The sequence below is a fragment of the Rosa chinensis genome, chromosome 5, assembly GCF_002994745.2.
Source record: "Rosa chinensis cultivar Old Blush chromosome 5, RchiOBHm-V2, whole genome shotgun sequence".
In the NCBI taxonomy this organism is placed as follows: domain Eukaryota; kingdom Viridiplantae; phylum Streptophyta; class Magnoliopsida; order Rosales; family Rosaceae; genus Rosa; species Rosa chinensis.
Genome location: NC_037092.1, coordinates 84,704,427 through 84,722,415, shown reverse-complemented (window position 1 = coordinate 84,722,415; position 17,989 = coordinate 84,704,427). Strand labels below are relative to the sequence as shown.

General features: G+C 40.4%; 1 protein-coding gene and 1 pseudogene across 1 annotated transcript; both read left to right on the top strand.

Annotated features, from left to right (window-relative positions):
* Nucleotides 1-5,113: 5,113 nt before the first annotated feature.
* Nucleotides 5,114-6,269, top strand: LOC112164326 (G-type lectin S-receptor-like serine/threonine-protein kinase LECRK4; the record flags this gene model as incomplete). Its single annotated transcript, XM_024300539.2, has 1 exon — nt 5,114-6,269. A coding segment is annotated over one exon (684 nt), but the record flags the coding sequence as incomplete, so codon positions are not given.
* On the top strand, nt 5,839-9,928 carry LOC112164325 (annotated as a pseudogene).
* The last annotated feature ends 8,061 nt before the right edge of the window (nt 9,929-17,989 follow it).

Here is a 17,989-nt window from a genome sequence, read left to right as displayed (position 1 = left end):
TAATTAAATATACCAGCAATTATACTTGACTATAATCTCTAAATCATTAATTCCATTCATTCCGCGGATCTGTAAGGAAATTACGGTCATTTTGATGCTAAAAAAAAAAGCTCTTATGAACACGGTCAGGGATCCTCTCGAATGCACCAAAATGCTACTGATGGACCATAAAATGATCAAGGAGTTACTTCAAAGAAAGTGACCATAAAGAAAGTTACCTGCCATAAGACCTCTTGAATGCATCAACGAGTTACTTTTACGCCACAAAAGTAACCCAACTACCATAAAATGAACCATACTACAGGGGCTGGATGACAGGACCCACCCCGAATTCCACCCTGGAATCCGAAGTGGTCCTGCGGGACCCACCTTTAAAGGAGATTTACCAAAAATTTCGGCGTAACCTCCCACAAAAATGGATAACCCAAAATCCTGCAGAAAACAAAATTCACTTCTAGTAATCCAGCCACAACTCCTGGAGTCACCCTGCTCCCAAATTCTACCAATCCCATCTCAAAAGCTAACAGCATCAAACATAATCTCCAAAAGGTATAAGTTACTACAATCACCAAAGTTAGGTCATAGACCTCCAATATAATTCGTACAAGTTTGGGTCACATATCCCTTAGTAATCAGAGCATTCTAGGAATATAAGTTTAACACAGAGTACAGTAGGCTAAATAAATAACCTACAAAATATGATGACGGAAGCGGATGCGGTCACTATGGCTCACTTCAGGACGCCGAGCAGCAACACTAAAAACTGGGCATTTGAAACCGAAGGGCCCAGGGGAAAAGTATTGAAAACACGTTAGCGTGAGTGGACAAAAATAAACAATTTAAAACCAAATGTATTTTATACTTTCCCACATTTATTTCTTTACAAATCCCGATGCATGCAAGGATTAACGAAAGTAAAACAAAAGGAGTTCCACTCATGAAAGCCGACTAGCCCCGCTAGTCATAATCGAATAAAAGAAAAGGTGGAAACTCCGATACTCAACGAAAAAGAACCAGCCCCGCTGGCTAAAATAAATCGGACTAGCCCCTCTAGTCGAAAATAATATAAAGAGTAGGGGAAGACGATAGCCATACAAGTGAGCCTCCCAGGCTTGGGTGATAGCCTCCCAGGCTAAAATACTCCCATAACTCCCGTAATATACCCTTACGCCACTAAGTGTAGCGATAGGATACCGGGCTACAGAATTACTGTCACATAGACAGTAACCTGCGCCACAAAGGCGGAGGGCTACGGTGATCCCATCACCGCGCCACAAAGGCGGAAAATCAATGCTAGCAATGATAAGTCACCCAAGTATGGCAACAGAAAATCCGAAAACCGTATAAATCCATAAAACTTCCCCAATTCTCGTAAATGAATTCCCAATGACGTGTCCCACACGCCAAGATAATCTCATCTTCAAAATAAAAGGAATATAAATAAATATAAAGATTAATTTCCTTGAATCTCATAAAAATCTCAATTTACTGAATATAAATAAAATATAAATAGTATAAATCCGGGAATCCCGTCGGAGATAAATAAATAAAGGAAAATAAGCATAATCCAATGACGTGACCCCGCACGCCATAAAACCTTCAAATAAATCAATTAACCAAAACTGTTTCCGAAAATAACCATATGCTCGAAAAAGTAAATTGATAAATAAATTATAACTTCGGAACCGATTAAATAAATGCATGCATCATTCTTTTGCAAATAAAAGTCCACTCACAATATATGCTCAATCCTGACGTCGCTCGGTATTTTCCTCGTATGGAGACTCCTCTCGTCCTGTACGAATAACAATCATAAATATATAATTCACAGGACGGAACTTTAACTTTACGATACTTATAATTGGAAATTCAAAACATCCCTCTTCCTAAAATCCGACTCCTCAACACTCTACAACATCCACCCTTAACACTCCATCAATATTCATTCATCGATAAATAAATTCTAGATTGAATTCGAAAGAATTCCGGCGATCAAAACCACGTAATCATTAATTAATCAATTTAAACTCAATTCCTAATTCCTCCGATTTCCACCAAACTTCAAGTATTACATTCTACAATCATTATGGGGTATGTGGGATTAAAACGACAATTAAAACACAGCTCTACGCGCCACCACGCGCTACCTACAGTGGCCCACGCGCCGGCGGCGACCTTCTCCGATGACCACCAAATTCCGGCAACAACATCATTTCAACAGACCCAATCAACTTCTCAACTACAACATTGATCAATTTTACCTCTAAGTGGCCGAATCGAACCGGTGAAAATTTTCCAGAAAAGCTCAAGAACCCTAGAATCGGGTTCGATCGATTCCACCTCTACACAGCAAATTGAGAAGCAAGACCTTAGGCAAAATGATCTCCTGCAAAAACCGAACCTTCGATGTGAATATGGTGGCCGGAGGTGGCCGGAATGGCCGGAAATCGGCAAAATCCCCAAAACTGCAACCTTACCTTCCCGGCGTGAAATCGAGCTTTTCCGGCCAAAACTCCCCAAACCCAGGTCACTGGTATCACAAGCGGGTTGAGGCGCCCCTGTGGTGACCGGTTGCACGCCGGATGGTGGCCGGAATCGCCGGAATTGATGGAAGAGGGAGAAGGGCCGAACCGGAGGAAGAGAGATCGGGGGAGAGGAGAGAGAAAGAGTTGGGGTGGTTTCCGGAAATGGAAACCCACCCGGGTAACTTTCCACTTATATCAAAAAGTTACCATGAACAGTAACTTTACAATTTCGGCCATAACTCTCGCATACGAAGTCCGAATTTTACGAACCACATATGCTCGCGCTCGGTTTAACGTCCCCTACAACTTTCGTGAAGAACATTTTCTCAAATTTTGACCCGAATAAAAAGTCAATTTTTAGGGCCACTAAATCATTCATAACGGTTAAAAAGAAAGTATCCAACAATTATATCCCAAATAAAGAGTAAATCGAAATTTCTAGGTTCGGGATGTAACACTGGATGCAACACAACTCGGGGATCTAAAATCTAAGCAGAGTCATAAGCAAATCTAGGGCAAGGGAGCACCTAATGGATTCCAAACAAAAAGTTACAACCACCCCAACCTGAAAATCTTTGGAGTGCTGAGCCACCTTGACTTCTAGTTCAGTAATGTTCTTGTAGAAGAACACTACCGTATTGGAACACCTATCATTTTCTTTTTCCCCCCGAAAGAGAACATTACAGGAACAACTATCATTTCACACAAAAAAAATCACCTTGACTTTTAGTCCAGTAATGTTCTTGTACGCATTCTGGGATAAAAGAAAAAAAAAAAAAGCATCTCCTCCCCTACCAGCAGGTTCAGATTTAGAAGGGCTTTTGTAGTTACTCCATAAAACTAAACCTCAATAAACAAAGTCGTAAAGATAGTCCTGAATGTAACAATTTTGTGCACTGTAAACAAAGTTTCTCCCACTGCAGTATATTTCTAGTAAACATAAAAGTCTAGCAATCTAAAATATGTACATATTGAGTAAATATCAACTCGTCACAGAGTTGTGAACTCATTTTGTCTAGTTTTGTAGGAAGAATTTGTAACTAATTAGGGCATTTGTAAGTAAAAATTTCTCCACAGAGTTGTCTTAATTTATTTGCTTTAATAAAGAAATAAAGTTACATTAAATCCACTCCTAAACTCTCAAATTAAAAGTGCCGCCCGCATCAGACCATAATAATCAAGCTAACACGTTAGTCCAACCTCGTACCTTTCCCCGACTGAAATGGCACCTGACCTGGCCCCACACTTTGGCTCACACTATTCAGTTGACTTTGGGTCACAGTGTAAATTTGAAAATCATAGGGGAGTAAATCATCAAAATCAAAAATAACTTGACCAAATTTATAAAAATCAGAAAAGGGCTCAATAGAAATTTTACTACTGTCAATTTTTTTTTTTGAAAGGGATTTTACTACTGTCATTAGTCTGCTGAAGTTTTGTTAAATTTGTTCAGAGAAACCAGAAGGCCAGTTTTCTTGTTTGTTGTCTTCAAATCAAGAAACCAGAAAGGACTCTCCTTTCCATCACCACCCTACGTCACCATTGCAATGGACTCCGGTGAGCTACCAATTTTTACTGCTATTGTGAGTGTTAAAGTATTCCTTACTGTTTTGACTTCACCTGTTCTTGACTGTCAACTTCAGTTTCTTGCTTTTGATTTGAATCCGATAGGGTTAAATAACTTGGGAAATAATAGAAAGGTAAAAACTTTGGAGCTTTTTGTTTATTGGGTACTGAATTTTGCTTGCTGTGAGTGGTTTATTTTGTTGGAATTAACAGAATGTTCAATTTGAGTAATTTTATTCTGAAATAAGAGGAATTGATGGGGTTATTTGTGCCTTGGACTCTGTTTCTGGAGTTGGGAGTGAGAAAATGTGAAGGTGAAACGCTTGTTATAACCTTTGAATTTTGTGAAACTTCTCACCTAAAAAGAGTGCATACCCTCTAATGTTTCCCAGCAAGTATTCCATCCTCAAATGCGGAATCAACCAACCCACCAGTAATTTCTCCATTTGCAGGTCCAGGCCCCCCGAGATGCTTCTCAGTCAATTAGTTATGAAATACCATTAACTTTAGTGTGTTATCCATACTTCCATACAACTCAACAGTTATTGGGTTGGTACCTTTGACATCCACTAATTGATAGATCCATCATATTACTCAGAAGGAATATTCAAGTTTATTCTAGAGTCTGATGGAAATGATTGGCTCACCTCCAGCTATATGCAGTTAAGTGATTCTACTGCCGATACATGCAGTCAATCTTGCTTGCAAGATTGTTCATGTGCTGTTGCTATTTACAGCTATCAAACCTGTCAGAAAAAGAAGTTTCCGCTCTCATATGGGACAGAAGATAACAACCTGAATGCGACAATGTTCATCAAATTGACGACAGTTAAGAAGAAGAAGAACAGGACCACTTCGGTACATGTGGGATCAGTTCCTTTGGGCACCTCTGTCTTTGTTAGTTTTATGTTAGGTACTGCAGTTTGTCTGGGACTTTTCTTTGGTTTCCAGAAGAAACATGCAAGGTTTCCGCAAATTGATTTGGACACAAATTTTCATTCTTTTAGTCACAAAGCGCTTGAAGAAGCAACAAATGGAATCAACGAAGAAATAGGGAAGGGTTCTTTTGGAATTGTTTACAAAGGATAATACAAATTGGTTCGGGTGTCCAGGTGGCTGTGAAGAACTTCAACTGCGTGATACAAGATGGTGAGAAGGAATTCAAGACGGAACTGAACATTATTGGTCAGACACATCACAAGAATCTGGTTCACCTAGTTGGATATTGTGATGAGGGACAACAGCGATCACTAGTATATGAATTCTTGAGCAATGGAACACTAGCAAGCTTCCTTTTTGGTGATGAGAAACCCAGTTGGAGGCAGCGAATGGAAATTGCTTGTGGTGTTGCCAAAGGGCTTCTGTATTTGCATGAAGAGTGTACCACGCAAATCATCCTTTGTGATATAAAGCCTCAGAACATTCTTCTTGATGATAATTACATTGCTTGGATCTCTGATTTTGGCTTGGCGAAACTATTGATGACGAATCAGAGCAAGACGCATACTGCCATTAGAGGAACAAAAGGGTATGTTGCACCTGAGTGGTTTAGGAACACGGCGATCGCTACCAAAGTTGATGTGTCTAGCTTTGGAGTTGTGCTGCCAGAGATCATTTGCTGCAGGAGAAGTGTTGATATGGAAAATAACTGTGAAGAGAAAGCAATTTCGACTGATTGGGTTTATGATTGCTACCGGGAGCGTTAGAGTCTGTTCTGGATCACGAAGTCGACGCCTTGGAAGGTGAAATGAAGCTGGAGGAGACTGTCATGATTGCTCTTTGGTGTATTCAAGAAGACCCATCTCTTCGACCCACGATGAGGAAGGTTGTACAGATACTTGAAGGATTAGTGGAAGTACATGTTCGACCATGCCCATCCCCATATAACAGTGGCGTGAAACTTGTTTGGTTTGTGTTGCAGTCAAAGATTTACAGCCAGTACTAGCTAGCTTTTCATGTTTATTTACTGTGTGTTTTCTTTCATGTGTGTTTAATTTGTAGCTTTGTTCTGTGATCACTTGGATTTTGTGTGTCCTTCATCATAAGAGATCATTATGATTTCATTAGGAATAATAAGGTGTGGTTGTAAAACATATACCTGCAGGTTTTCATTAGAAATTAGCTTCAGCTTCAAGCATATACCTTCAGTTTCACGTTGAGGTTGCCATTTTGATGTGTGGGCTAGTTCACTGTTTCAATTGTTACGTTTTCCTTTTAATGTGTAAAGTTTTGCTTTCAATGAAAGCGCTTGTGGAATGACCGAGCAGAGTATATTTTCTAAGACAGATAAACTAAATACTAAATACCATTAGTCATATGAAATAATTAAGTAACAAAACAGCCGGCCATTTTTGCCATATAGTATCATTTTGCAGGTTAACACAAATAACAGACAGCCCTTAAGAATTTGAACAAAGCAATCGAAACATTGCTCTTTCAGTTGCTCATATTGTCTGGGACACTCGAGCACAATAACTGCCGCTGCACCATCAACTTTTCATTAGTAACACGAAGATATGAAAAATTACAGAAACAAGCAGCTGTAAAATAAGTCTTGGTGTCTCTGATTTTAATGCACTTTCGATGACTTTAATGCACTTTCGATGAATTCAATGGATCATAGTAGGCATAAGAATGTATTGTGGATCTTCATAACTTCATATCATGGCTTTTGAACTACAATATTCTATATGCTTTCTGCTTGTCCTTCTACAGCTTCCCTTTTTCACCATTGCTCAAAGTTACAAAACTATATCTTTGGGCTCATCCCTTATTGCGTTCGGCTTCAGAAAAATTGGCAATGCTGGCTTCTTACTAGCCATCTGTTTTGCCAATATACATGAAAAGACTATAGTATGGTCAGCCAATCGCAATAATCCAGTGCAACAAGGATCAAAAGTTGAATTCTCTTTTGACGGCAAGTTTACTCTAACTGATATTAGAACAGACAAACGAACAAACATTGCTGATGGTCAGTCTACGGATACTACTGGAGTTGCCTATGCAGCCATGCTGGACACAGGAAATTTCGTTCTGGCAGCCCAAAATTCAACCTATTTGTGGCAGAGTTTTGATCATCCAACCGATACCATCCTTCCCACACAGACCCTTAATCTAAACAGCAGTCTCTTTGCCCAACTTAGAAGGAAGATTCAAGTTTACTCTAGAGTACGGTGGAAGTCTTACGCTTTATACAGTGAATTATCCATTGAAGAGTCCTAATTTTCTCTACTGGTCAATTGAAACTGGTAGTGGCTTTCAGGTCATCTTCAACCAATCTGGCTCTATTTACCTCACACCACAGAACGGAAGCACACTTCATGTGGTCTTAGAAGATCCAGTTTCCACTCAAGACGTCTACCAGAGAGCAACTCTTGACTATGATGGAGTTTTGAGGCACTATATGCACCAGAAAAGCACCGACTCTTTGAGTGCTTGGTCCACTTTTACCGTCATACCTCCAAATATTTGCACAGCAATTCTGGAATATACAGGTGGGGGTGCATGTGGGTTTAACAGCTTATGTAGACATGATGAGGATGCAGCTCATACTAATTGCTCGTGCCCTCCGAGTTACATCCTCATTGACCAAGATGATGAAAGGAAAGGGTGCACGCAAAACTTTGTTCCCCAAAGTTGTGATAAAGCCTCATCAGAAATAGACCTCTTTGAAGTTCAAGAGCTTCAATTCACTGATTGGCCTGGTGGAGATTATGAGCATTTCCAGCCAGTTAATAAGGAACGGTGCAAGCAAAGTTGCTTAGCCGATTGTTTATGTGCCATTGCCATTTTCAATGAAGGAAGTGGTGATTGTTGGAAGAAGCGAATCCCTCTTTCGAACGGGAGGATCAACGACGATGTTAAATGGTTATCTCTGGTGAAAATAAGGAAAGGCTCAACAAAAGAGAAAGATAGTCTAACTCTGCTCATCATTGGAGCAGTGATCATTTTAATATCAACCAACTTGGTTGTTTTTAAAATAACCCATCTGGTTGGTTCTCGTGCAAAGGTGAATCGACTTTATCCTGTGGTTCAAGGCATGAATCTGAAATGTTTCACTTACATGGAGCTAAAAGAAGCCACCAACGGATTCGAGGAAGAGCTAGGTCGTGGTGCTCTTGCAACCGTTTTCAAAGGAGTTTTAGCATCTCATACTGGGAAGTTCATTGCTGTCAAGAGATTGAACACTGTGGTCAAAGAAAATGATTTGGAATTCAAAGCTGAAGTTAGCGCAATTGGTGGAACAAATCACAGAAATTTAGTCCAACTACTCGGATTTTGTAAAGAGGGGCAACACCAGCTTCTTGTGTATGAGTACATGAGCAATGGCTCTCTAGCAGCCTTCCTCTTCGGAGAGTCAAGACCAAACTGGAATAAAAGGAAAAAAATTGCCTTGGGAACTGCAAGAGGGCTCTTGTATTTGCATGAGGAGTGAAGCAGCCAAATCATACATTGTGACATTAAGCCTCAAAACATTCTTCTCGACGATTCTTTCACAGCAAGAATAGCTGATTTTGGAGTATCCAAGCTTTTGAAATCTGACCAAACTCGAACAACTACTAGAATCAGAGGCACAAAAGGTTATGTCGCTCCTGAATGGTTCAAAAGTTTGCCCGTCACAGTGAAGGTTGATGTCTATAGCTACGGCATTGTGTTGTTAGAGATTGTTTGCTGCAGGAAAAACTATGAAGCACAAGCACCAGCTGAAGATCAAATGATATTAGCCGACTGGGCATACAATTGCTATGAGCAAAAGAAACTGCATCTGTTGTTGCAGAAAGTCAGTGACGATCAGGCAATGGATGGCATCAAGGAGTTGGAGAAGTACTTGATGATTGCATTTTGGTGCATTCAAGAGGATCCATCAATAAGACCTACCATAAAGAAAGTGATACAGATGCTTGAAGGCACTGTTGAAGTCTCAGTGCCTCCAATGAATCCCTCCTCATTATATGTTCAATCTAAGTGATTGTATTTGTTCATTAATTTCTGGATACCATAGCTTTCTATGTATTCGATCTCAAGGATCAACAATTTTATTGCATTAAAAGAAAAGCAAAGTTCATTGTGAAAATTATAGCAGCTGTTGAAGGAAGTCGATATCATGTGTGACTCTTCAAATTAGGGTTTAGTCTTAGAGTTGTAATAGGAGAAGGTTCTAGATTTCCTAATTATGTTCGGATTCTATTACCTTTTGTGTACTCTGTAAATCCCTATATATATAGGGCTCCTATTATCAATAATACTACTACAATTCTCCCATCAATTCTCTCTGCAAATCATATTTTCCTTAAACACGTTATCAGCACGAGCCATAACCCTGTAACAAATAACCAAACCAAAACCCTCAAACAAGTCGAAACCCGCAAACCCTAGTTGGCTCCACCTCCCAACTAATAGCCCTTGACCCAAGGAGTCCAGAACTGGCGACAACACAACCAAAACTGGCCAGAAACTTACTGAAGCGGTTAACCACCTTCCGGACACCCAATTGACACCAAATTTTGTTAGCAGCACTGGCCTGTCCTAGGATTTAGGAACCGGAAGCGGAACACCAAGAACCAGTCTAGAAGCCCCTGAACCGGCCGTCAAACTAGTTGTCCTCCTGCAGAAAAACTGGCAGAAACGACTTTTTGCCCAGTTTTTCCTGTTTTCGGTCAATACCAACTGCCGCAAGCTCCTAGCCCTAGCTAGCCATACCGTACGCTTCCCCTGCAACCATTGAGCACCCGTGTGCCGCCTACTACCCCTGCAGCATCGTCGCACGCCTGCTGCCCCTGCAGCACAGCAGCACGCTCGTTCCTGTGCAGATCAGCCTGTTTTCACGCCCCGAAAAGTCTTGATCGGGACCTCAAATCAAAATCCTTCCTTCATCAAAGTTGTTCGTCTCTGTCTCTTCTATCTGAGCTCCCCAAATTTCAGCCCTATTGGAGTCGTTTTGAGACCTATACACCATTCGAAGTGGGAGCTGTTCAGAAGAGAATCTGCTCCGAATTTCAACAAGTAAGTTTTAAAGATTGAAGTTCCTGCTTTCTTGTCTTTTAAATTTCTTTATTTGCTGCAGGATTTGCCATATACGAACATGGGTTCGATTGTTTAATAAGCGGAATTATGGGGATTCACGCTGAACGAACTAAGAGCGTTCATAATCAATGAACTAAGAGTGTTCATAATATTCGAACTAAGAGCGTTCGTAATCAATGAACTAAGAGTGTTCATAATATTCGGACTAAGAGCGTCCGCAAGCATCAAATTATGACCATATTAAACATCAATGTTTCGGTCTAATCCAAATATTCTTGGAAATCGATTTCTTGGTAGCATAGCTCGGAAATCTTATTATTATTCGTTTTCGTGGAAGTTTAGCTCCAAAACTAATTCGTTCTTATTTCGATCACCCTTTTTCAGGATGTCAAACTCGAACATACTCGATTTTTTTCCATTGGATTATGCAGGCAAAAGATACCTAATGTGGGCTCAGGATGTTGAGCTCCACCTTATTGCCCGTGACTTATTGCATACAATCCAAGAGCTTTGTCATAAAGGAACTGCTCCAGACCTTCAAACTGAGATCGACAATTCTAGGGTACTTGGCCTAATGATGCGTCACATGGATAGGGACCTCAGGTTTGAGTTCATGAATGAGGATAGCGCTATAAAGCTATGGCAAGCGCTTCGTGAACGTTATGGCAACGTTCGTGACTCCATCCCTCCGAGTTTAGAAGTAGAATGGAATGATCTTCGCTTCTCTGACTTTGATACAGTCATACAATTTTATTCGGAAGCTCTTTGCATCATAGGAATGATGCGCTTCTGTGGCAAGACGATCACAGAAGAACAATTGATTGAGAAAACCTTCAATACCTTCCCTGTCTATGCTATGAGGTCCTGTGATTTATTTCGGACTCATATAGATGCAAGACGAATCACAAGCTTTCAACATCTTATTGAAGCTATGGAAATTGCTGAAAGGCAAGGCAACGGGCTTGTGAGAAGAGAAATTGATAGGCTTCGAGATAGCTATCCAGAGCATCGTCTCATTGCTAGAAAAAGTCGCCATAGACGTCATGATCCATATGATCGAAATGCTCATGAAGGTAGTCGCCAAAGGTGACAATCACGCCACCGTAGGAGCCGTGACTTTGAGGGACGAAGGGTTGGAAACCATAGAGCCAACGTTGGCCATGGTCATAATTTTCCAACGCCTCCGGTCCTAGGGATCATGCACATTGCGCCAATGCGCCTCAATCAAGGGAGAATCCTCTTCATGGTGTCTATTTTTGATATGGAACGTCTGATCAATAGACCTGAGTTTGCAATGTACCTAAGAAGGTAGCCGCCTCATGGCGATCATGACATCGAGTTCAAGAAGACATTAAATCTGGCGATGAAGAAAAAAATGCCACAGATTTTTATTATAGTCTTTTATTTCCAAGAATTATGTAATGGCAATAATGACATTTTGTATTAACTCTTTCTTTCTAGGATCACCTAATTAAGTATGATGAGTGATACTTAAGAGAGTCTCACTTCACCGACATCTCTTCCTACTTTCCTGATTATATTTGATTGGAGTAACCGAACAGATTGAGAGACTACAATCTGTCTCAGTTTGATTTCATTTTGGATTAGACTTTGGTTAAAGAAACTTTGATGTAATCATTAGCTATTAATAAAGTGTCGATTCTTTTACTTAATGTCCTGGACATACCTTAATTCGAACTTTATTATTTGAAAGATATAAGAGTCAATGGTTTTCATGTGGAAACATATTGTGAGAATGGACAAGAGTTCCTTTGCATTACCTCTAATGACTACGGAAATAAACGAGTATTAGAGAAACTTATGTGTCACTCTAGTGGGTTGTATGCAACCACTATTCGAGTTATTGAATCCAATCATGTCATGAGAGACGACTTATGGGATTTTGACACATATAGGCTTTGGCACAACCGTTTGGGACACCTATGTCATGATATGATGATCCGTGATACTAAAGACTTCACACGGACATCTCTTCTTCAAAACGAAGAGAAGTAAGAATCAAAAGTCGATTCAAAGAGAGAATTGCACCTCCGCCGCACCCACCATGCACCACCGGCCGGCCAGCGCCTGCGCCATGATCCCCCTACGGCAAAATCATGGTTTTGACGCCATGTATGGAGACTTGGCTCCTCTCTCTACTTCTCAAAGTAAATTGTGACATTGTGGCTCAACCAAAACCTTCATTGGTTGATTATAAGGCCAATCTTTCATTCTGTAAAGCCTGTTTTTTTTAAGGATCACGACCATCCTATGCAAAGGACACTAAACTAAAGAAATAATTTCATTCTTACAAAGACTCCAAAGGGATTCTGTTGATCGACTCAACCAACTTACGGACTGCTTAGATGTTTTATGTTTTTGGTTGATATGCGGACACGCTGGTCACGTGTCGCACTATCGTCCACTCGTAATGCTGATTAAGATGAACTCCTAACCCAAATCATATGTGACAGGACCCGCCCCGGATTTCACCCTGAAATCCGAAGTGGCCCTGCGGGGCCCACCTTAGAAAAAATTCTATCAAAAATTTGGCGGAACTTCCCCTAAAATGGGCTACCCAAAACCTGTAGAAAGCATTTACACTTCTAAATCAAATCATCCTCATACTTCTGGAGCCACCCTGCTCCCCAACTCAACATCAATCTCCAATTCACAAAACACAAACCTCAACTTGAAAAACATATATCCCATAGGTAATCAGGGCAATTCTAATAGAAAGGTAAATAAGGACAACCTAACTCAAAGGCAAACGCGGAAGCCATGCTGTTGACTATGCCTCAACTCCGTGTACGCTCGACCTCACTAATTCGCCTGCAAACTGGGCATTTGAAACTGAAGGGCCCAGGGGAAAGTATTGAAAACACGTTAGTGTGAGTGGACAAAAATAAGCAATTTTAAACAAAAGAGATTTTATACTTTCCCACATTTAATTTATTAAAAAATCTCCCGATGCATGCACTGATTTAGGAAAACGAAACAAAAGGAGTTCCGCTCAAGAAAACCGACTAGCCCTGCTAGTCCCAAACAACTGAAAGGAAGGATGGAAACTCCGATACTCAACAGAATAAGACCAGCCCCGCTGGTTAAACGGAAATCAGACTAGGCCCCGCTAGTCAAGTAATGATAGGATATGGGGAAGAAATATCACCATACGGGTAATGGAGCCTCCCAGGCTCTACCTACCCTCGACTGCCACTCACACATAGATTGTGCGAGGAGGAGAACTAATAACCTCAACTTCCACTCACACATAGATTGTGTGAGGAGGAGAATATGACCTCGACTGCCACCCACGTGAGGAGGAGAATAAATCACCTCGACTGCCACTCACATACACAAAGTAAGTGAGGAGGAGAATAAGCTACCTCAACTGCCACTCACAAACACAAAGTCTGTGAGGAGGAGACCAAATCACATGACCCGCGTATGGTGAGGAAAAATCATTGAAAATCAGTAAATCCATGTAGCTTCCCCACATTTCTCACGAGATAGAAACCATGTATTCAACGACGTGACCCCGCACGCCAAGATTACTCTCAATCTCAAAATAAATAAGTGAGAAATAGAAATAAATCGACGGCGTGTCCCACACGCCCAAAATATCCTCAAATCCGTAAAGGAAACCGGAAATTAGTATAAGCAAATTCCATTTCCAAAAATCTCTCAAAATCTCCAAGAAACCAACCAAATCCAAAATCCTTAATTAGGCATTCCCGATGCCAAAACCGAAAGTCAATAAATAAATGAGAAAATCCAACTCCATCGAAACTCATCTCGAGAATCTTCCAGGAACTTAAATCGACAATTAGAAATATACTTAATTCCGGAAAATTACCTCGGAAATAAGCAATTTGTCAAATAATATTATAAATCATAATCAACCTTTGAAACTCATTATCGAGAGCCAATCCACGAGATAAACTAGGGCTGGGATTTTAGCCCGGAAGCCCGAAACCAGACCCGGAACCGGCCCGGGACCGGCCCGAACGGTCCGGGCTTTAATATCTGTTTTACTAGTTTTGTAAGGCCCGGCCCGAAATAAATATAATACGGTCCGGGCCCGGGCCCAAGAAATCAAAAAAAAAAAGCCCGAAGGCCCGAAAATTGGTTAGATTGACACATGTTTGCAGATTATTGGCAGTGATATTTAGTCTTACAATATGTGTGCACAGGTGATTCCTAACCCAACTAATCTTCACTAACCCTAACCTCTCAGCCTCACTCTCTCAGCGACGCCTTTCTTGACTCTCTTCGACTCACACTATCTCTCTCGGCCAGTGCCACCATTTTTGTTGAACGGCCAACCCACCCTGTCGCTGCTTCTACCGCCGACCCAACCTCGCCGTTTCTATCTCTCTGATCCACTGTACGTAAAACCTTCTCTTCATTGTTGGGATTGAATTCGAAACCACCTCTTCCAATATCCTAAATTGTGAAATTGATGCGATCTCCTTTCAATCTTTCATGGCCGTGACTCCGTGAGCAGATTAGTATGTGAGGAAGGTCTGCGAGGAACGTCTGCTATCAATTTTTTCTACGGGGATTCAGGGAAGGTCAAGGTCTGCACTGTTTGCTATCACCTGGAGAACAACACCACCACTGTGGTACGCATAGCTCCAATCTCTCCCTCTTTCTATAAATCTTGCTCTCTTTTTTTTTTTGGTAATTGTTTTAGGGTAACTGATCTTGGTGATGTGGGTCTGTGATGATCTTTCTTGTTGTGGGTCTGTGATGATCTTTCTTGTTGTGGGTCTGTGATAAATTTGTTTGTTGCATGATACAGGATTTAGAATATTTGAAAAAAAATTGTTTAACTTTCTGGTTCTGCTATTCTCTGCAATTTTTCTCAAGAAGTGAATGCAGATAGTGCAATTTTGTATAATTGACCCAAAATTTTGGTGTTTTGTTTTTATTTTTTGTTGTTTCCAAGTTGTTGAATACTTGAATTTATGCTTTAGTTTAGTGTTGATATTGTTTTCGATTTTTTTTTTCCTCCTCAGCTTCAGTCAATCACGCATAGTCTCATACTTTGAATATGGCCACTGATGATTTGACGATGGCGAAAGAAATTGTTCCAGCTTCTGAAGAAGAACGAAAAGAAGAAAAGCAGCCTCCAACATCACAGAAGATCAAGAGAAAGAGGACAGAGAAGAAAAAAGTGAAGCCATTGAAGCCAAGTTCAAGGAGTTGGGTTTGGGAACACTTTGAAAAATTTGACAAGCCGATTTACAATACCGTTGATGGAAAGCAGGTAAAAGTTGGCCATGAAGTACAAGCTAAGTGTGTTTATTGCTTTACTGAACTTGCTGGTGATTCTAGTTTTAATGGCACTAGTACACTTAGTCGTCACATTGAGAAAGTATGCAAGAAGTATCCTCCTAGGATGGAATTAGACCAGTGTGTTTTAACTAGTGATCAAACAACAAATGCATCTTTAGCTATGAGGAAATGGTCTTCTGATGCTTGTTTAACAGCTTGTTGTAAGATGATTGTCATGGATGAACTTCCATTTTCTCAAGTTGAGAAAGCTGGATTTAAGCATTTCTGTTCAGTAGCTGTACCTCAGTGGACAATTCCTTGTAGGAAATCAATTGTCACTAGGTTTTTTGAAATGTATGAATCACAAAAAGAAAAATTGAGATTAGAATTAGCCAATCATAGAGTCTCACTCACAACCGATACGTGGACATCGGTTCAAAATGTGAATTACATGGTTGTGACGGCACACTTTATTGATAGTGGTTGGAGAATGCACAAAAGAATTCTAAACTTTTGTGTCATTCCCAACCACCAAGGCACAAGCATAGGAAAACTTTTAGAAGCATGTTTGATTCAGTGGAAGATTGATAAGGTTTTAACTGTGAGTGTGGACAATGCATCGGCTAATAAGGTGGCGATAGATTATTTGAGGAAGAAGATGGCCAATTGGGCTATTCCCCCTATTTTGGGAGGCAAGCATCTGCATGTTAGATGCCTTGCTCATGTTTTAAACCTGATTGTGAGATCAGGTTTGTCCATTTTAGATAGATCAGTGGCTGCAATAAGAAATGCTGTGAAGTATGTGCGGAGTTCTCCGTCGAGGTTGGATGATTTTAAGATGTGTGTAGAAAAAGAAGTACCGGAAAGCAGGAAAATATCTGTCCTTGATGTTCCAACTAGATGGAACAGCACCTTTTTAATGTTAAATACAGCCCTGGAGTTAAGGAAGGGTTTTGAGAGGATGGCAGAAGAAGAGGAGCAAAAATTCTATAGTTATTTCGATGAGGATGATGATATTGCTGAAGACAATGAAGAAGTTAGTGAAGATGTAAAGAACAAGAAGCGTAGGAAGAGGATTGGGCCACCTAATGACACTGATTGGGAGAGGGCAGCAGTCTTTGTGCAGTTTCTGAAGGTATTCTACGATGCAACCCTCAAGATCAGCGCATCAACAAAGCCTACTTCTCATATGGCATTTCATGAGATTGTGACTATAGAGGGAGAGATAGATTCTCTTTTTGTAAGGCCTGAAATGGCTGAGGGTAGCGAAGCAGAGAAAGTTTTGGTTAGTATGGCTGTGAAAATGAAGTCCAAGTTTAAGAAGTACTTTGGTGCCCTTGAAGATTTAAATCAGTTCCTTCTAGTGGCTTTAGTTCTGGACCCTCGATACAAACTTAGAAACTTTGAACATGTGTTAGTGAGGTATCTAGATTATGATACAAGCTCTATGAAGGAGAAGAGCAGGCAACTCAAGGAGCTTTTGGTCAGCTTGACGGATTTGTATGCGAGCTCCTCTACTTCCCAGAAAAATCGCAACAAAGAAGCTGTTCCAAGTAGTTGCTGCAGCTCCTCAACATCAAGACCAATGACGGGAAAGATGGCTGCAATGCTTGATGATTGGGAGAGGGAGCTTCAAGACAGTTGTGAAGTGGTTGTTGAGAGTGAGGTGGATAGATACCTCTTAGATCCTATTGAGTTGCCTCCAAGGAATGCTGAATTCAATATATTGTTGTGGTGGAAGCTCAATGGTGGGAAATATCCAAACCTGCAAGCTCTTGCAAGGGATGTTCTTGCAATTCAAGTATCGACGGTGGCATCGGAAAGCTGTTTTAGCACAGGAAAAAGGGTTATTGATCCCTACCGGAGTTCATTGACTCCAAAGTCTGTTGAAGCATTGATATGCTTGCAGAATTGGATCAAGGAGGAAGATGCATCTTCAATTGAATATTATCCGTCAATCGAAGAAATGGAATTCTATGAGGAAGCTGAGAAAGGTATTGATGTAATGGTGTGCATATTTTTTTTATTTCTTTTCTTTGTTTTCTGTGTTTTCAATGTTTGTATTTTGCCATTAACTTTGTACATTTTTTCCACAGACTTTGCAGACAAACAAAGTGGACAGAAGGCTGCAAAAGCTTCCAAAAAAAATGCAAGGAAACTGTTGTCGCAGAACCTGGTTAGTGTTGATTGTTTTGAAACTGTTGGTCATGTTTTTGAATGGTTGGTCACATTTTTGAATTGCTGCTGGTCATGTTTTTGAATTGCAGGGAACAAGCCTTCTGTCCAAGCTCAATGAACTCACTGTTGGAAGACACTGGATGAACTCAATTAAGGAGCTGCAGCCTAGCATATTCTACAATGTTTGGAACTTGTTTTTTACTTTATTTGGGAGTTGGGACAATTTGATTATGAAGTTGTTTATTTGAAACTTGGAAGATTTTAATCAGTTGGACATTGAATTGTTGGAATGTGGAAAACTGGAAGTTTGGTACTTATTCTTATTCATTTTGTTTCACTTGAATTGTTGTAATGTGGATAACTGGAAGTTTGGAACTTGTTCATGTTCATTTTGTTTCACTTGATCAGTTAGCTGT